This window comes from Chiloscyllium punctatum, chromosome 36 (genome assembly GCF_047496795.1).
Source record: "Chiloscyllium punctatum isolate Juve2018m chromosome 36, sChiPun1.3, whole genome shotgun sequence".
NCBI lineage: Eukaryota > Metazoa > Chordata > Chondrichthyes > Orectolobiformes > Hemiscylliidae > Chiloscyllium > Chiloscyllium punctatum.
The window spans coordinates 63,866,535-63,887,244 of record NC_092774.1 but is presented as its reverse complement, the minus strand read 5'-3'; the positions used below and the strand labels follow the sequence as shown (position 1 = coordinate 63,887,244).

Below are 20,710 nucleotides of genomic sequence, written 5' to 3'. Positions count from 1 at the left end.
CATTCTTGAGTATCAAGGGGCTCAAAGGTTACAGGGAGAATGGGGTGAAGAAACATATCAGCCATGATTGAATGGCAGAGCAGATTCAATACGATAAATGGCTTATTAACCATCCCTGGGAAGAAGGAGGCAACACAATAAGTTGTTTCCTGGGACAGGTAAGATAATGTTATTTAATAATGGTGTGACAAAAGGACAATTAATTCTGCCTGTAGAAGGAAAGCCCTGACATAGAGGGGTTAATTGCAGGGCAGGCTGTTTCAAACAGACAGCTAACCTTCAAGGATAAGAAGGTAAACTACAGACCTGAGGTCTTTAGCAATGTGAGGTGATGTTAGAGTCTTAAAAAAAAGTCACACCACAGATTTGAAATTGAGGAACCGCCACCAAAATTCAACTCCAGAATGCAGCTGTACTTAGAAGAATAATACTGCATCAAACCCCTGGACACTTCCAGAGATGGGCACTGTCGGTGGAAACCCAGTTACATTCAGCCATCAACTGGGTGATAGCCAAGTTTGGGGGGGTGAAGCTGAATGAACTTGAACTTTTATTTGTGGTTGCTATGTGCAATAAAGTGCAGATCATTGTTTCAGCAGTTGATTCTCTGTGCGGTTTCTGAGTCAGGAGCCAAATTAAGGTGATTCACCCACAACCACACCATGAGGCTGGGATTAATATTGACTCCATTGCTTTCAAGAGAATGTCATCAATACTGTTATAAAGCGAAGGCTGAACCCACCCCCCCAACTTTCCAAGATCTCAAACTGAAAAGTCCAAAGAGTGGCACATTGCCCTTTAATCTGTAAAGTCAGTGTGATAAGTGGTGTAACCTGCTGTAGTGTTAAAAGTAAATCCCTGACACTTTAAAATCAACAATCAGCAATTTATTTAACCAACTCTCACGGTGAACAAATGAACGAAATTACTAACAAACTGAACAAATCCTTCTTAACTTCTGAGTATTCTGGAATAAATCAAGATTCTTCTGGTATGCTATTCCAATCAATACATGTCCCACTCAGATAACACAAAATAGCCTGGTTATAATCTGAGAGATTAAATTCTATGTGTCTTCTGGAATATTCTGTGCCATCTTCTGTCGGGGATGCCTCCTCCGATTCCTCTGTCAGGAATGTCCTTCTCTATTTTTCTAAATGATGCTTTCTCTAATACACAGATGACTGAGAGCACCAATTCTTTATGATAGGATTGGTCCTGTTGTCAAAACTTTAGGATTTAAATTTAATAAGTTTTTGGTAGCCAATGGGGCTGATTTAAATTGATTGGTGAAATTGAAAACCTGTTGTCTTGGCCTGCTAACTGTACAGCCCTTTGATACAAATGTTTCAGTTTAGGTGCTTTCTGTTGTGATGATGCTGCTCCTTTAAGAAGATTATGTTGTTCTTGGTTTATTTTCAGGAGGGGTTGTAAAAGGCAGAGCTTATCATTCGTCTAGGATTAAGGATTTCACTAATGGTTAACAGATACTGGCTAAGGCAACAATCAGGGAAAAGGGTTTGACATTTTATTTTCTAAAACACTTCTACAATGAAAGGGCAGTTGTCCCATTCTTTTCCTCTGGTTTGGGTTTTAGCAAGCAGTCTGTCTGAAGCTGCTGCAGGAAGAGATGTTTCCTGATTCAACAGATGTTTCTGGCTGACTCTGAAGCTTCAGGGAAAATAGTACCAGCGTATTCAGCCTCTCCCTGTAGCTCAAACCTTACAGCCCTGGCAACATCCTTCCAAACCTTTTCTGAACCCTTTCAAGTTTCACAATGTCTTAAAAGACGTCAACTTTGCTTGACTAATGTGGGAGAATTTTCTGCATGATGCGTTCTGTCTGAAAGAGCCCTCCCCTGTGCTGTGACAGAGCTGCAGTGACTTTCAAAAGCCTGACAAATGCTATTATCAGTCAAAGATTGATTGGGCGAAGCTTCTCAATCACATCTGGAAATGGAGAAAGTGTTTTTAATGATGAGACATGAATAAAGGCTGCATTAAGTTTTTGTTCTGAAGATTTACTCATACATTTCAAAACAGAGCATATGAACCCCGTCACAAGAAGTCTACGGGAATATAAGACACCAATGCCTATTTCCTGACCAGGACAGACTTTGCACAGAAAACATGGACATTTTAAATGAATGGGGTGCCATTCGTTTTAAGATCAGGTGAACTTAAGAGGCACAGCATTGGCTTAGAAATGAGAGATCCTTGACACTCACACACACACACAGCCAAAATCATCACTGCCATTATTATCAAATCAGAATTTAGGCTGGATAGGCTGGGATGTTTTTCCACTGGAGCAGAGGAAGTTGAGAGGCAATATTTTCAAACCATGAGGGGTAGAGTTGGCTTAATGGTAGCTGCCTCTTCCCTAGGGGGTGAATTTCAAGAGCAAGGATGCGTTTTTATGGTGAGAGGAGAAAGATGGAAGAAAAGATGTGGGGCAAAATATTTACAGAGTGTAACCTGGTGTTGTGTGACTTCTGACTTCTTCAACTGCGCATTCATGTTGAACTTGATGGGATACTTTATCCAACTCGGCGTAGTTAAGTCACATCGCTTGGAGGGGTTCATTTGAAACCTTTCAGGAGGTGAATTCGACAAGATTGAATAATTCAAAGTTACTCAATTCTAAACTTACATCAGGACCGGTAGTCATAGAGAGGTACAGCGCGGAAACAGATCCTTCAGTCCAACTCGTCCACGCTGACCAGATATTCTAAATTAATCTAGTCCCATTTGCCAGCACTTGGCCGAAATCCCTCTAACCCTTTCTCTTCATGTCCCCAACCAAATGTCTTTTAAATTCTGTAATTCTATCAGCCTCCTCCACTTCCTCTGGCAGCTTATTCCATACGCGCACCACACTCTGCATGAAAAGTTTTCCCTTTAGGTCCCTTTTAAATCTTTCCCCTCTCACTCTAAACCTATGCCCTCTCGTTCTAACAACATCCTGATAAATCATTTCTGATGGAGATGTCAACGTTTCGGGTAGAGCCCTTCTTCAGTCCTGAGGGATAATACCTGAAATGCTGACTTCTCCACCTCCTGGTGCTGCCTGCCTTGTTGTGCCCAGCCTCCTGTTTGTCTATTTTAGATCCCAGCATCTGCAGTTTTTTTTATTTTGTCTCTAACAAATGGTGGAGCAGATTCGATGGGTCAAAATATCCTAACTTCTGCTCTAATGGTCTTGTGAACTTAGGTTTGTGCGGGTCCTGGGCTCAATGAGCAGCAGCGCCCACTGGAAGCAATGTTCACAGAATCATAGAATCCCTGCAGTGTGGAAATGGGCCCTTCTGCCCAACAAGTTCAGAGCGACCCTTTGAAGAGTAACTCACCCAGACACATTCTCCTACCCTATCACTCTGTACTTACCCCTAACTAATGCACCACACCTACACATTCCTGAACACTATGGGACTATTCAGCTTGGCCAATTCGCCCAAACATGCGCACGTTTGGACTTTGGGAACACACTGCAACACGCAGAGGAAACCCACGCAGACAGGGGGGAATGACATGCAAACTCCACACAGACAGTCACCCTGAGGATGGAATCAAATCTGGGTCCCTGGCGCTATGAGGCAGCAGTGCTAACCACTGAGCCACCACCCCCCTTCCCCCTCCACTCCCCCAGTAGAAAACAAAAAAGCCTACCAACTCTCCCACTACACCCCACTGTCAGAAAGGGCAGGAGGTTCAGTCCTGGGGGTGACCCTCAGCAGCGTTACCGGCAGAATCTGATTGTTGGGAGCATTGGTGCTCCGCTGGTGCTTGTTCAAGCTGCAGGACATTGTGAACCTCTGCCCACACTCGGGGCAGGCAAACGGCCTCTCCCCAGTGTGGACCCGCTGGTGCGTCAGTGGAGTGGAGGAGACAGCAAAGCCCTTCCCGCACTCGAGGCAGGTGAATGGCCTCTCCCCAGTGTGGACCCACCGGTGTGTCAGCAGGTGGGAGGCCTGGGTAAAGCCCTTCCCGCACTCAGAGCAGCTGAAGGGCCTTTCCCCAGTGTGGACCCGCCGGTGCTTCAGCAGGTCGGAAGAGCGTGTAAAGCACTTCCTGCAGACAGAGCAGGTGAATGGCCTCTCACCAGTGTGGACCCGCCGGTGGGCCAGCAGGTCAGAGGAATCGCTGAAGGCCTTCCCACATTTGGGGCAGGGGAAGGGCTTCTCCCCAGTGTGGACCCGCCGGTGAATCACGAGGTGGGAGGAGCGAGTGAACACCTTCCCACAATCGGGGCAGCTGAAGGGTCTCTCCCCTGTGTGCACCCGTCGGTGCCTCATCAGGGCAGAGGAATCACTGAAGGCCTTCTCACACTTGAGGCAGCTGAAGGGCCTCTCCCCTGTGTGCACCCGTCGGTGCCTCAGCAGGGCAAAGGAATCACTGAAGGCCTTCCCGCATTCAGGACAGGAGAATGGCTCCTCCCTGGTGTGACTGCGCCGATGTGTCACCAGGGCAGACGGGACACGGAAGCCTTTCCCGCAGTCGCCACACTTCCATGGTTTCTCCATGGCCGAAGCTACAGTTCCAAACAAACGCGTGAATGTCCCCTCCCTGCCTTGAATTCCTCTTTCCAGGCCAGATAACTGATTCAGGCTCCACACTCAGTGCGTTGCTGTAACAGTAGTGTCTCTCTTCCAGTCCCACTGATGCTGAAAACGTACTGAAACAGGAACCAATTGGATCACAGTTGAAAAGTGTTGCAGTCCCGATGGACTGAGTGACTCACAAATGCTGGAGAATCAGAGTCGAAATCTGCGGGTCAGGCAGCATCTGAGGAGCAGGAGAGTCAATGGTTCAGGCATAAGCCTTTCATCTGTTGATTTTGATACTTCATCTTCAGATCAAATACTCTGAAAAGAGATTACAAAAGTCATCACTGTCAGTCCACAAAACTGAAAGCACCATCTCTCTCTCTCCCTCTGTTCTAACTCCATTCTAATTCTCCTCAAAGTGCTGATTCAGGATCTGACAGGGACAGAAGAGCAAAACAGTCACAACTGACACCTCTCTGAATTTTGGATACCTCCACCTGAAAATTAATATCTTCCACGACATTGGGATACTGTTGAGAGTGAGCAGGTCTGATTTTTGGAAGCAAAAATATAATGTGTAAATTCAGGATGAACCTGCAATGCAGCTTGACAACCAATCAGACACAAAATGGTTAATGTGCCCCCACGGGGGTGGGGGAGTTTTGGAATGAGACATCAAGGCAACGACACCAGAGAGAAATTGAACAGACTGGCGTGGCAAACCAGAGTCATCCAGATATACAGCACAGAAACAGGTCCTTTGGTCCAACTGGTCTATGCTGACCAGATATGCTCACCGAATCTGGTCTCATTTCCCAGCATTTGGCCCATATCCCTCTAAACCCTTCCTATTCATAAACCTATCCAGATGCCTTTTAAATGTGTCATAATTATACCAGCATCTACTATTTCCTCTGGCAGCTCTTTCCTTACACGCGCCATCTTCTGCATGAATTGCCCCTTAGGTTCCTTTTAAATCCCTCGCCCCCTCCCCAGGCCACCTCACCCTTAACCTATTACTCTATAGTTCTACACTCCCAGAGAAAAGACCTTGTCTATTTACCCCATCCATCCCTCTCTTGATTTTATAAACAATGAAAGCATCAACGGCTCAGGGCGGGGATGGGGGGGTGGGGGGTGGAAGAAGCCGAATGTGCTGCAGCCAATGCAGAAGGAGAGGACACAAAACCTTGAAGCTGCAATGAGGAATACTGCATGTGCTGTACTTGTACCTGTTGATTTTATTTGTGGGAATCAAGTGCATTTTAAAAATAAAAACAAACAAGATATCTATCCCTCCCCTTTCCCAATCTCCCAATGCTGTCCTGGATACAGAGTGAGAGAATTGGGAGCAGGACTTGGCCATTTGAGCCTGCACCAGCATTGAACAGATCATAAGTGGATATGAATATATCTACAGCCAGGTGGATAGATTAGGATTTCTTTCACTGGAGCAGAGGAGATTGAGAGGTGACCTTATAGAGGATTATAATATCATGAGGGTTACAGATGAGGTGAAAGGCAGGTGTCCTTCCCCTGGGGTCGGGCTTTCAAGGTTAGGGAGCAAAGTTTGAAGGGGAGAGGAGAAAGATTTTAAAAAGACATGAAGAGCTCCATGTTTTTCTCACAGAGAGTGGTTTGTGTGTGGCATGAGTGTCCAGAGGAAAGTGGATGCATGTACAGTGACAATGTTTAAAAGACATTTGGAAAAGTACATGAATAGGAAAGTTTCGGAGGTATATAGGCAAATCATTGGCAGATGGGACTGGTTGGGTTTGAGAAATTAGTCAGCATAGACTAGTTGGACCAAAGGGTCTGTTTCTGTGCTGTATGACCCTGTAGCTGTTCTGTACTGGTCTTAAAACCATTTTCTCGGAAATCCAAGATGGCGGTGGTTTAAGTGGTCTGCTGTGGAGGGCTCTGTTTCATACCACCGGCAATGTGGACTTTTACCCCTCCCCCCACCTCATTAACCATCTGTAGGAGAAAAGAATTGCTAACATGAACTTACTGAACGTCTGGAGCTGCTATAATTGTGGTTTGACAGCTTTAGGACCAGAATGAAAGCAAATGAAGGAAAGGAGCCGACAGGGGTGCAGCCTGCAGGGCACTCCCCTACTGCATTGGGGGAGCCTGGAGCCAATGCTCAAACTCCCAGGGCAGTCCCTTTGGATTTAATGGGGCAGCAGCAGTTACTCTCGGAGTTTGCCAAACTCTGAGAAAAGATTGAAGCAGCGGTGGAACCATTATCTGCCACGCTGAAAAAGCATGAACAGGAAATTCAAATGTTGGCCCGAAGAGAATAGGCAGCAGAGGAGAGGACCGTGGCATCGGAGACCGTGGAGGAGGTCTCAGGAGGAAGGATCTGAACGCTGGAAGACCAGGTTCGGGTCCTTCAGGAGCATGTGGACGACCTGGAAAACTAAAATAGAAGAAAAATCTTACAGTTCCTGGGTCTTCCGGAATGTGACGAAGGCAAAGACCTTATTGGATTCCTGGGTCTGGAGTTGGAGTCGGGCCTGTTGTGTGTGGAGCGGGCCCACCGGATCGAAATGCTCAGGTCCAGGTCGGACCAGCAGCCCCACATGGTCCTAGTGCGCCTCCTGCATTACAAAGTTAAAACAGTTAGTGATTGAAACAGCAAGAAGACTGGGAAGAGGTCCACAGACTTTAATGCACAAAGGGTCAAGAATAATATATTTTCAGGACTTCTCAGGAGCCTGGATTAAGAAAAGGGCATTTGATGAAGTGAAGAGAAAATTAAGGGATCTGAACATACAATATTCCTTGAGGTCCCTGACCTGATTGCGTTTCACTCATGGAGGGACGGTATATAATTTTGATTCAGCAGAAAAGGCGATGGACTTTGCGAATTCTCTGAATTAAAGAAATCGAGTCAGGGTGAAGGCGGGAGGGACATCATTACAGACAATGCTACCTTTTTGCCCCTTTTTGTGGTTCTCTGCTTTATACGTACTGCCCTGACAAAAAACTGGAATTATTTAGTATATCGGTCAGTTACGTATTGTCTGGGGCCTTTTTTTTACTGCTGTCCTTTTGTTTTTGGATTGTGGGTGGCTATACCTGTACTTAAGATGTATGGAGAAGGGGTGTGGGGAGATGGGTAGCCATGTTAACTCTCAGAATGTAAATAACATGTTTTTTTTCAATCTGTGAACTGCCTGGTGTTTGGGGCACAGCCTCAGTGGAAAGGAGCCAGGATGGTGGCAATGGTGGGGTTTGGGGAGGGGGGGGAAGAGATCTCTACATAATTGGGGGTTATTTGAGCGTTTGCTTCAGTTATATGTGGTAGTTAGATTTTTATTTATCGTAGTTTTTAATAGGAGCAGTTTTTAGACTTTATAGAGTTAATGTCTTTGTTGCTCACTGCACCTCGGATAAGCTTCCTCCTCATGGGAAACCATGGGCTGCCCTGGATGACCATGGCTACTGATTCGTTCAGGTGGTGCACTTGGAATGTAAAAGGGAGCCATTCCCCCATTAAAAAGAAAGGAGGTGCTGTCAAGCCTCAGGAGGGAAAGGGTGGACACATTTAACTGATAAAGAACATCTGAAACTGCAGCAAGGAGGTTATGATAGGGTATTCTTCTCCTCCTTTAGCTCCAAGTGTAGAGGAGTGGCTATACTGGTAAGAAGGAAGAACCTCCCTTTCCAGGTAATTGAGCAAATTAAGGACAAACATGGACTGTCCGTCATTCTTAAAGCTCTAATACATGGAGAAGAGTATGGCGTCCTGAATGTGTATTGTCCCCCCGGTGCACCCTCTTAAATTTATAATTGATGCAGTTGCAAAATTAATGAGTCTTGGGGTATGCCGCATGGTCATTGGAGGGGATTTTAATCGCCTAATAGATCCCGAGGTAGACAGGGTGCCAAGGGGCCAGGCAGGTACACCCGCGCAATCTCAGCAGTTGGTGGACATGTGTGAGGAGTTGGGATTAGTGGATGTGTGGAGACATCTCCACCCTAATGGAAGAGACTTTACTTTCTCTTCCAAACCACACAAGTACCACATGGGAACTGACACTTTTTAATGCCATTGGATTACTTGGACAGAACATTGGCTTGTGAAATTGGCAATATAGCTGTCGGAGCATGTGCCAGTGTATTTTGAAGGTAAAATCAAGAGTGGTGGAATGGATGCACAGCATTGGTGCATGGACCCATTCCTGTTAAGGGATAGCAAATTTGTTGAGTAAATCACAGGAGTTCAGAGCCTTCTGGGATATCAACTCGGGTACGGCCAGTAATTCGGAAATACTGTAGAAGGCCACTAAGCCATATTTATGAGGCGTGATTATTTTTTATTCAATGACTAGAAGGACGCAGAGGAAGGAGCAACAACAGTGTTGGAGACCCGTCTGCAGAAAGCTGAGGAAGTATATTATAATAGGACTTCACTGGTCAAGCTGCAGCTCTCCGGGCTGCTCCCAACTCATTGCACACACTAGGGAAAAAAAGGTCTGCTTTGCGCAACAAAGATTGTTTGAATTTGAAGATAAGCCACGTAGATATCTCACTAGAAAGAAAAATGCTTCTCAATCTATTATGTCTGTTAGAGAGAAGGCTGGCACAGTTACTCGTGAGTTAAAGAAGATTAATGTTAGATTGAGGGAATACTTTGCAGAGTTATATCAGTCAGAGGGAGATGAACACAGTACAGCGAGAATGCAGGCCTTTTTTGAGATCCTGCACCTCCCTAGTATAAACGCGGAACAGGTTTCCTGTTGAATGGGCCTATGACGATACAGGAGGTGCATGAAGCAATAAAACATCTCCAAGGTGGCAAAGCACTGGGGTCAGATGGATTCCCAAGTGAATTCTATAAGGAATTCATAAATGTGTTGGTGGAGCTACCTCTGGGGATGTATAGCTATTCATATGCACAGGATTATCTTCCGCCCTCTCTTAGGGAAGCTAATATCTCCCTCATTTTAAAGAAGGGGAAAGAGCACAAAGAATGTGCTTCATACAGACCCATTTCACTGTTGAATGTAGATTTTAAAATTCTACCCAAGACGCTGGCCCTGAGGTTGGAAAAGGTGTTGTTCTGTATTGTGAAAGAAGATCAGATGGGCTTTGTTATGGCCGTAGCTCCTCCAACAATATCAGGAGGGTACTGAACATGGTGCAGGTATGCCAGCAAAGGTTGATCCTGGGTTTAGTGGCCTGCCTAGATGCAGAAAAGGCATTTGACCAGATAGAATGGCTATACCTGTTTGGGGTCCTCAAGCGCTTTGGTCTGGGGACAACCTTTGCTAGTGTTGTATAATGATCCTAAGGCAGCAGTCATCACAAACGGCACTAAGTCAGATAACTTTAATCCTGGGAGAGGTAGTAAACAGGGGCGTCCTTTCACCGCTGCTATTTACCTTGGCAATTGAGCTGTTAGCTGAGGCTATCAGGAAGGACCCTGAAATAGTGGGGCCAGGAGTGGGAATGGGGGAACATAAGATTACCCTATATGTTGATGATGTCCTTTTGTTCTTGGCCAATTTGGAGGAGTCCGTTCTTCGATTGATTCAAACAATTAATTTATTTGGCAGTTTTTCGGGCTGCAGGATCAACTTTACAAAATCAGAAGCCATGCCGATGGGGTGGGGAGGTGCCTATTCTGAATTTGTGGAGGTGCCTGATCTGAAGGATGGAATGTAGTTCCTGTTTAGATGGTCGTCAAAAGGGTTTTTGTATTTGGGAATTTCTATTACCCCTGCCTTCCACCAGCTGTATAAAGCTAACTATGTACAATTACTGCAGAGGATAAAGCAATTTTTGCAGAGGTGGGACGGATTACCGTTATCATGGTTAAGCCGAATATCTCTGATTTAAATGAATGCTCTTCCTCGCCTGTTGTACGCCATGAGAATGCTCCCGTTGTTGTTACCCAGATGAGTATTACTGAGGCTCAATGGTTGGCTGGGTTCTTTTATTTGGTGTCACATGTGCCCCCTAATTAAGTTTACCAAATTGCAGCTCTCACAGGGTGAGGCGGAGTGGACCTTTTGGACTTGAAGAGATATCAAATAAGCGCTTTCTTAGCATATGTGGGTGACTGGGTACGGGGGGACTCGGGGTCGATTTTTCTTGACATTGAAACATTGCAGTCAAGATGTCCCCTCGTTAATCTAATATTCATTGATAAGATGAAATCCGAGACTGAGCAGTGTAAGAGTACAATCATTTTAAAAACAGTGAAAGCCCGAGGATAATGAGGCAAGACAAGGGTAATTGGCTGAAGACCTCGCTGATTACCCCACTGGTGGCAGCCCAAGGATTTAAACCTGGGGCAATGGACTCCGGCTTTAAGTCATGGGAGAATAAGGGAATTTTCTGTAGGGAAGATTTATTCGAGGGTTAGGTCTTGATGTCATTTAGCCAGCTAAGTCAGAACTATGCATTGTCTAATAGGGATGTTTTCCGGTACTTTCAGCTAAGGGATTAAATACAGAGGAAGATCACACTCCTGGCTCAGCATTACAGGTCACATGTGGAGTAAAGAGTACTCTGGTGTACAGGCGCTCTTTCAGTTAGTACGTTGTATCATTTACAGAAGGGGATGTGGAGGGACTGTCTCGGATGTGGAATCAGGAGCTAGGATAGGATATTTCATTAGAACTATGGCAAGATATATGGGAAAATATCAGGAAAATTTCAATATGTAACAGCACAGGGCATGCAATTGAAAATTTTACACAGGGCTTATGTGGAGCCAGAGAAGCTAGCTAAGTTCAAGAGAGGAGCATCACCAGGGTGTCCCAAATGTAAAATTAGTATAGGCACTCACACACTGCTATTGGTCATGTTGTAAGATCCAGAGATGCTGGAGTGCTATAGTAAGGGAGCTGAAGGACATCCTGGGGGATTGAAGTTAAAGTGAATCCGGTATTTCTTCTTCTGGCGTTGCCAAATTTGCCTTCTGTCAGAGAACACAGGAACAGACTGTGTAACATTCTTACGCACTGTGCAAGGAAGAACATTTTAATTAATTGGACGTCAGAAAAACCCCCAGGGCTTATGTGGTGGCATATGCTAGTGATGGAACATCACCCCCAAGATGACCTCACAAATATGGTGCACCACAAAACAGTAGTTTTACAAGACGTGGCAGCCCTTTCTAAATTATATTGATGCAGACTGATCAGCAGTATCAATTAGAGCTGTGGTATAGCTGTGGGAATCAGTGTGGGCGCTCATGGGGTCCTGGGAGGGCAAGGCTAGGTGAAAAGAATACGGGTACAATAACTGGTGCTCCAATGGATGGGAGCCTTAATAGAGGTGTGGTGAGCAAAATAGAATAAAGTAATGTGATAGAATTCAAATTAACTTAAATTATTTTTTATTTTATTTTTATTCAATTTGATTGTAGTTTAGTTTAAGCTAAGTTTGTTCTAGTAAAATAATAGGTAGCTCATTATTAATAGTATCACAATATGATATTCTCGTACTGCTATTTTTTTGTATTTTGGTATTGTTCTCTTTTGTATATAGAGGTGTTGTGAGAGATTTGAAACAGTTTTGAATGAATATATTTTTTTTAAAAAATTTCTTGCCTTCCCCCATAACTATTTTTGACACCCCCTGCAATGGCACGTGAACTCGCTGGTGCCTCCACAGGTGGCAGGAGTGGGTGAAACCCTTCCCACACTCTGAGCGACTGAAGGGCCTCTCCCCAGTGAGGACCCGCTGGTGGGTCAGCAGGGTGGAGGCCCGAGTAAAGACCTTCCCGCACTCGGGAAGGAGTGATGGCCGAGTGCCATTATTGACTGGACTATCAACCCAGTTCCGGGGACTCCCAGGTATGAATTCCGCTGTGGCAATTGGTGGAATTGGAATTCTGTCGGAAACCTTGAGTTCAGAATCTATAAATGAAACCATTTTCATGGTTTGGGGGGGGGGGGGGGGGGTGAATCCCATCTCATTCACTCACATCCTTTTGAGGAAAGGATTCACTCAGTCACCCGAGCTGTATCCTTTACCTGGTCTCACTGACAGGTGACTCCAGACCCACAGCAGTCTTGTTGACTCTACACTGTCCCAAATCTCCAACCACCCTCCCCCAGCAGATGGGCTGGGAGAGTCTTATATGGAGATAGGGTCTGGGTTGAAATTGCTGAGTGAGGTAAGACTTCCTCTGGATTAAGGTTGTACCAAGGTTCCAATTACAAAGGGACAACTTGGTGGTAACCAGTAGTAAAGGAAGTAAGGTGGGGTGATGTATGCGCACTTTGACCCAGAGTTGTTTAAAAAGCAGCAACATTTTCCATGGCTTTTACTGGGGAATTGGAAGCTGTAACAAAGTTGTGTCATAATAAAGGTTACCTGAACTTACCGCCAGGCTCAAGCTCTCATTAAAAGCTTTGAGCTCCAGGAGGTTTTTGTTTTAAAGCTCCTCATTTCTTTCAGGCTCCTGCACTAAGTTTCCAATGTCGTGTATCAGATGGAGCAGTGAATGAGGAGCTAGTATCGTTAGAAATTGTAAACGTTTCAGGAGCGCAGGTACTGTGTTGTTACATCAGCGTTGTAAAGCTTACTGGCAGCACCGGGAGGGGTGGGCTGTATTCACTAGAAACGATATGGAGGAGCTGGTATTGGACTGGGGTGGACAAAGTTAAAATTCACACAACACCAGGTTATAATCCAACAGGTTTATTTGGAAGCACTTGCTTTCGGAACACTGCTGCTTCATCGGTTAGCTGTGAGAGGTATGAATAAAGGGGAGGGCTTGCATTTTCCTAAAACAAGGAAAGGCAGGACTTGTACAGTTAATGGTCGGGCCCTGGATCATGTTGTGAAACAGAGAAATGTCGGTGTGGAGGGGCATTCAGATACATCGTTCCTTGAAAGTTGCATCATTGGTGGACAGGGTGGTTAAGAAGGTATTTAGCACCATTGCCTTTATTGTTCACACCACTGCGTAAACGAGCATGTTGAGGTTGTACAGGATATTGGTGAGGCCACTTCTAGAGTACTGAGTACAGGTCTGGTCACTCTGTTATTGGAAGAATACTGTGCTGTATATCTCTATGACTCTATAAAAAGAGCCATTACAAATTTGATGGACCAAACAACTGCCTTTTGAGAGAGATAAATGGGAGCATCAATATTTTAAACTTCCAATTTTTGTTCTCCTCCCAAAGTCTCTGTTTTGTCAGGGGACAGTGTAAGCCAGTAGGCCTTGCAATTCAACCTCATCTTATCCTCACCCACTATTCAACGGAAATTAAGGGATGATGAAAAATACTGGTTTTTACCAGTGATCCTCTCATTCCATGAACAAATAAAACAGATTATGATGCTGCCATCACTGCATGTGTCAGAATTAAGTGATCAGAAAAATTCTGAACTCCCACTACTCACCGTTTGTGCACAATGCCATCATGTCTACTAATTCTGATCATTTCAATTGATATTCAGTCTTTCCACATTAAGAGCAGCCACGGTTTATGTTTCATTGGCGATTCTACATGTTGACTTTCTATTATAACAACGGCAAAGAGATGGTGATATGTATTTAATCTTTAGATTGGTTGTGTCATTTAATTGTGAAACAGATTGAAAATTCACAACTTCACCAAATGCCAAAACGTTTTTTTTTTAGGATGTTTGGGCACGAGCACTGACAAATAAAATATCAAAGAATTACAAAGTTATCAGGAGAGCTACATATCTTGTTTAACCAAATACATTGCACTTTGCTGAAATTCTCTGCACTGCCAATAAATATTCACTGTGTACCCCTTATTCAACTCATTCAAGAATTTCAAATTGAGCTTGAGGTAATTCAAGAGCAAATGGCAACATTTGTTTGTTAATACACTCACCGTAAACTCTGAAAGATTATTTTTATCAAAGTCACAATGTTTAATCCCAAACGGAGCAATTAAGTGCAAAGTTACTTTCAACCATTTAATAAAAGACTGCAAATTTTATTTCCTATGAAAAACAATTTTATAGTTTTGATAAGATATATTAAACAAAATAGCTTTCCTGGGTGTCAATATTTACAACAGTTATGCAGCTATTATTTGGCAATTGACCAACTAATTGAAATAATTTCAGAATAAATTAGCTGCTTCATTATAATACATTAAGATATTTTAATAAAGTCATGAAAAGGAAATCTTTAACACAAAGTTAAATAAAATACAAAACCATCTTACAGAATTCAATTCAAATCATATCTGTTGAATCACAAAAAGATGATGCTCAATGTACCAAATGACAGGCAATCACTGGTAATGAAGGAAAAACATTGTAAAGAACATATATATCTCAATTATATCTTAAATGAATATCTACTCTGTCTTGGACATTAATGACTGAATTTTTTTTTGTCAAATTGAAAACTACAATAGCAAAGCTTTAGAAAATCCATCACTGAGCTCAACCTCGAATCAATGTTTTTTTTTCAGGAAATCGTTTTCAGATTTCAGGCTTCTCCAGCTACAATTAGCACGAAGGGAAGGTTAGGCACAGTGCGGAAAGGATGAGCAATAGCAATATCTTGGCTCTCACCCAAGTATTCTCCGAAGAAGAAAGAAATGCATCTGGATGGGGATATGAATAAGGAAGGAATCAGAGGGATATGGGCCAAATGCTGGCAAATGGATCACTAGATTACTTTAGGATATCTGGTTGGCCTGGACCGAAGGGTTTGTTTCTATGTGCTCATTACAGATACTCCTCTTCTGTGATCCCTAGTCATCTCCCCATACCAGCTGTACTTTTCATGAAATAAATTGACAATTGTTGACTTCTATCAACCTCTTCAATCCTGAGAAATTTCCTCTCTCTGCAAAATGTGCTTCACGTTGGCAAGTTCAATCCTCCTCCGTTCCTCAAGAACGCACTTTATAATGTGCAATGTTCTCAATAGCTGTTTAACATTCAATGGGGAAACTGTTTTCAGTCCAACAGTTAGACAGAATTTCTCTGAAATGTTTATGCAAATGCACTGTCCCACGAGAGCTCGTGGGGCCACAGTTAAAATGCTTTTAACAGCCTTTTCTTTAAATTTCCCTGCCTTCCCAGGATAGAAATTTTCTGCCAGAAATTATTTGCCCTGAAAATAAATCCAGCAGTAAAATGATTATGGAGCTATCAGTAAAAATGTCTCAGTTGGGTTATCCAAGGTTCTCTTCAAGGTTACAGGACAATTTGCCCTTTCAGCATTCCTTGAAATTAAGGTATTCCATCATAGTGTTTAATTATGATCCATTAAAAGCAGTATCTACTCTCATCTGAGTGCAGAACCAACTCAACTGACTGAACAAGCAAAACAACTTTTCTGTATGCACTTTAGATGTGACATCCTCTCCCTCTCTCTCTCTGTTGACCCAACAGGATTACCAGGACTATTGAGTAACGATTGCTGATCTACAGTTTGCTTCTGCTGGTTAACAGAAGCATTTAATAACTGCTAGCCTGGTCATCCACAAAGTCAAAGAACACACTGTTCACCTGTGCCTGAGCAGAGGATAAATTTCACTTGGAACACATCACAAAATGACAACTGTTACAAGTCCCACAACTCCTGAGTTTCCATGGACAAAGTTAAAAATCACAACACCAGGTTATAATCCAACACGTTTATTTGGAAGCACTAGCTTTTGGAGCACCGCTCCTTCATCAGGTGGTTGTGGAGAATGAGATCATGATCACGGAATTTATAGTCAAAGGAGTCAAGTATTATGGAAATGTGATATATTAAACAATTTTAGATTAAATCTTTCATTTTTTTTAGAATGGGTTGCTGCTCTTTGGTTTGTTAATCCCAGAATTTGGTTTTAATTACCTTCTCAAAAATGCCATTGAAATGCAGAGCTTTTTGAACAGAGGTGTGAATTCTATTTGTGTCCCAATGTCCAGTCAGACTGACATTTTTCTTAGAAAAGCTTTGTACTTAAATTATATTCTTGAGAAGGTAAATTATAGATTAGGGTGCATTGGCAGTGCTAAATTACCCACAGTGCCCAGAGATGTGCAGGTTAGGGTGGATTAGCCATGGAAAATATGGAGTAAGGGGGTGTGTATGGATGGGTAGCAATATGGAGGGCCAATGTGGAATAGATGGGCCAAATGGCCTACTTTCACATTGTCAGGATTCTGTGACCCTCCCCAACAAAGGTACATTTTATCTGCATCTATCCTGTCAAGCCCCTTTCAGAATTCTACTGATTTCAATAAGATCACTTCTGGTTCAGAGAGATATATAGCACAGAAACAGACCCTTTGGTCCAAATCATCCACTGATTCACAAACTGAACTCGTCCCACTTGCCTGTATTTGGCCCATATCCCTCTAAACCTTTCGTTTCATGTACCCATCCAAATGTCATTTAAACGTTGTAACTGTCCCTGCATCTACCACTTCCTCAGCAAGTTCATTCCTCATGTAAACCACCCTCTGTCAAAACGTTGCTCCTCAGGTTCCTTTTACATCTCTCTTTACACCTTAAAAAAAATGTCTCCCAAGTTTGAGCTCCCCTACACTAAGACCCTTTCTATTCACCTTATCTCCACTCCATGATTTTATAAGTCTCAATGAGCGCACCCCTCAACCTCCTGTGTTCTAGTGAAAAAAGTCCCAGCCTCTCCTTGCAACTGAAACCCTCCAGTCCTGGTAAATCTTTACCAAACCCTCTCTAATAGTATTCTTCCTCTTACAGGGTCACCCAGAGCTGTACTCAGTACCCGGAAAGTGGTCTCACCAACATTCTGTACAACCTCAACAAGATGTCCCAACTCAATGGTGTGAACAGTGGAGGCAATGCTGCTGAGTGCCTTCTTAACCATCCTGTCTAGCAGTGATGCAACTTTCAAAGAACTATGTACCTTAACTCCCCCCATGTCTCTGTTTTACAACATGACCTGGGCCCTACCATTAACTGTACAAGTCCTGCCCTTGTTTTAGCAAAACGCAACCACTCGCTTTTATTCATACCTCTCTCATACACACGCTCTCTCTCTCAGACATATACATGTACACACACCCCCACACCCACTTACTAACTTATACTCCATCACACTCACACTTTACCAAATGTTCACACAGTCTTATGCACACTCGCATGCACAAACTGACATGCACACAATCACACTCTCTCATGCACGCACAACTCTATGGGGTGAATTTGTATTGGCAGAATTATATTTGCAGATACATTCAATTTTGCTCAAAAAAACACAATCTGCAGCCAGTCAATCCATGTAATATTTTATAAATTCCTATTTTGGAAATAGAACCAGTCTGATTCAAGATTTGGATACTGATAGACTCGAAGTTCACACCTGTAATGCATTGTCTGAGCTAAGATATCACTTTTTAAAAAAATAAACCTTAAGTCATCTCAAGACTATGACTTAAAAGTAGTTCTGGGATTTACGTATTAACGAACTAAAACCTGCAACCCATTCTAAAAGATGAATGGCTTAACAGCACTCTAGTTTTGTTCAATATATCCTATTAGTTGCATGACACTATGATTTTTGCTATAAAATATGTGTCTTATGATCCTGCTCCACAGCTACCTGATGAAGGAGCAGCGGTCTGAAAGTTAGTGCTTCCAAAGAAACCAGTTGGACTATAACCTGGTGTTGTGTGATTTTTAACTTTATCCACCCCAGTCCAATGCTGGTATCTCCACATCATATCTCGTGAACACAGCCCACACCTCCCGGTGCTGCCAGTAAACTTTACAATGCCAATGAAACAACGCACTCTACACTCCTGAAAACTTTACAATTTCTAATGATACCAGCTACTCATTCACTGCTCCATCTGATACATGGCATTGGAAACTTAGTACAGGAGGCTGAAAGAAATGAGCAGCTTTAAAACAAAAACCTGTTGGAGCTCAAAGCTTTCAAAGTCTGAGCCTGGCAGTAAGTTCAGGTTACCTTTATTGCGACCCAACTTTGTTACAGCTCCAGATCACCTCAGCAAAAAGGTGTTGAAAACGTAGCTGATTTTTAACTGTTCAAGGTCAAAGCACCCCTCCGCCACCACCCCCCCAACACCACTTTCTTTCCTATTGGTCACCACTAACTTGTCCCTTTGTAACTGGATCCTTTGTACAGCCTTAACCCGGAAGAAGTATTGCCTCACTCAGCGATTTCAACCCATACCCTTTCTCCAAGTAAGTTTCTCCCTGCCCATCTGCCGGGAGGGAAAGAAGTGGGGGGAAACAGGTGGAGTCAACTACACTGCTGTAGGTCTCAGTCACGTGTAGGCCAGACCAGGGAAAGGATGCAGCTGGGACGACTGAGTGAATCCTTCGCCACAACAGCAGTTTCCTTCCCTAAAAAGGATGTGACTGAATCAGAATGGGGCTTCCCCCCCACCCCGCCCAATGGTTTCATTGTTAGATTCTGACCTCCAGATTTCTGACCGAATTCCAAATCCGCTATCTGCTGCGGTGGGATTCAAACCCGGGAGTTCCAGAACTGAGTTGATAGCCCAGTCCATAATGGCACTCGACAGTCGCTCCTTCAATCCCCCTGCGATGGCACGTGAACTCCTTGGTGCCTCCGCAGGGTGGCTGCCCGGGTGAAGCCCTTCCCACATTCGGGACAGCTGAAGGGCCTCTCCCCTGTGTGGACCCGCCGATGTTTCACCAGGGCGGAGGAATCGCTGAAGGCCTTCCCACACTTGGGACAGCTGAAGGGCCTCTCCCTTGTGTGGACACGCTGGTGCTTCAGCAGGTCAGAGGAATTGCTAAAGGCCTTCCCACACTCGGGGCAGGGGAATGGCCTCTTCCCAGTGTGGACCCGCTGGTGCTTCAGTAGGGTGGAGGAATCGCTGAAGGCATTCCCGCACTTGGGACAGAAGAAGGGCTTCTCCCCGGTGTGGACCCGCTGGTGCGTGCGCAAGTTGCCCATCTGAGTGAATCCCTTCCCACACTCAGGGCAGCAGAAAGGCTTCTCCCCCGTGTGGATCCGCTGGTGGATCAGCAGGACCGACGCCTGGGTAAAGCCCTTCCCACACTCGGGGCAGCTGAAGGGCCTCTCCCCTGTGTGGACCCGCTGGTGCTTCAGCAGGGTGGAGGAATTGCTGAAGATCTTGCCGCAATCTGTGCAGGGGAACGGCCTCTCCTGTGTGTGGACCCAGTTGTGGGTCTGAAGGGCAGAGGAATCGTTGAAGGCCTTCCCACACTCAGGGCAGCTGAAAGGCTTCTCCCCAGTGTGGACCCGCTGGTGCGTCCGCAACTTGCCCACCTGAGAGAATCCCTTCCTGCACTCGGAACAAGTGAATGGTCTCTCCCCAGTGTGGACCCGCCAGTGGGTCAGTAGGGTGGAGGAGGTGCTGAAGGCCTTCCCACACACAGTGCAGGAGAACGGCCTCACCCCCGTGTGGACCCGCCTGTGGGTCTTCAGGTCAGAAGAATAGCTGAAGTCCTTCCCGCAATCGGGGCAGCTGAAGGGCCTCTCCACCGTGTGAACCCATCGGTGCCTCAGTAGGGCGGAGGAATTGCTGAAGGCCTTCCCACACCTGGGGCAAATGAATGGCCTCTCTCCGGTGTGACTGCGCCGGTGAATCTCCAGGGCAGATGGAGCACGGAAGCCTTTCCGACAGTCGCCACACTTCCATGATTCCTCCACGGGGTGGGATTCCTCAGGTTTCTCCATGGCTGAAGCTTCAGATGTACACAAATGCGTTTAGAGCCCCTCTTACCATAATTCCTCTTTCCAGGCTGTACAACTGTTTCTGGCTCCACACTCAGTGCGCTGCAATAGTAGGGACTTTTATCCAGTCCCACTGATGCTGAAAACGTACTCAAACAAGAACCAAAAAGCTTTGCTCCTTCTCACAGAATCACAGTCAAAAATTGTTGCAGTCTCAATGGATTGAATGACTATCAGACATTGACAACAAAGAGAGGACTGTAGTTACTGGACAGTCAGTGCCGAAAAGTGCAGTGCTGGAAAAGCACATCTGGTCAGGCAGCATCCGAGGAGCAGGAAAGTCAACATTTCAGGCATAAGCCCTTCATCTGTTAATTTTGAAACTTCCGTCCTCAGATCGCCAAATACTCTGTAAAAAGAGATTACAAAAGTCATCAGTGTCAGTCCAGGGTGGAAGTTCAGAACAAGCATTTCTACTTTTGGGGGAACGTTCTTTTCTTTAGTTATTCCACAAAATTGA

At 44.6% G+C, this 20,710-nt stretch overlaps 1 protein-coding gene and 1 long non-coding RNA gene across 4 annotated transcripts in view; one reads left to right on the top strand and one right to left on the bottom strand.

Moving 5' to 3' along the window:
- The window catches only part of LOC140460600 (uncharacterized), a 163,620-nt gene extending 148,294 nt beyond the window's left edge, over positions 1 to 15,326 (top strand). For both annotated transcript variants that reach the window (XR_011954229.1, XR_011954228.1), the window contains one exon: positions 14,980 to 15,326. This is a non-coding gene — a long non-coding RNA (uncharacterized lncRNA). The remainder of the gene's footprint in view (positions 1 to 14,979) is intronic.
- The window catches only part of LOC140460597 (uncharacterized), a 621,333-nt gene that overhangs the window by 578,046 nt on the left and 22,577 nt on the right, over positions 1 to 20,710 (bottom strand). The window contains exons 5-6 of one of the 2 annotated variants that reach the window (XM_072555212.1): positions 19,122 to 20,085; positions 1,507 to 4,485 (exon numbers count right to left, since the gene is read on the bottom strand). The exons of the other annotated variant lie outside the window; for it this stretch is intronic. Of the exons in view, the coding sequence (XP_072411313.1) occupies positions 3,680 to 4,485; positions 19,122 to 20,085 (1,770 nt within the window). The 3' untranslated portion in view covers positions 1,507 to 3,679. Of the gene's footprint in view, positions 1 to 1,506; positions 4,486 to 19,121; positions 20,086 to 20,710 lie in introns of those variants that run through there. 2 annotated transcript variants of the gene reach the window in all.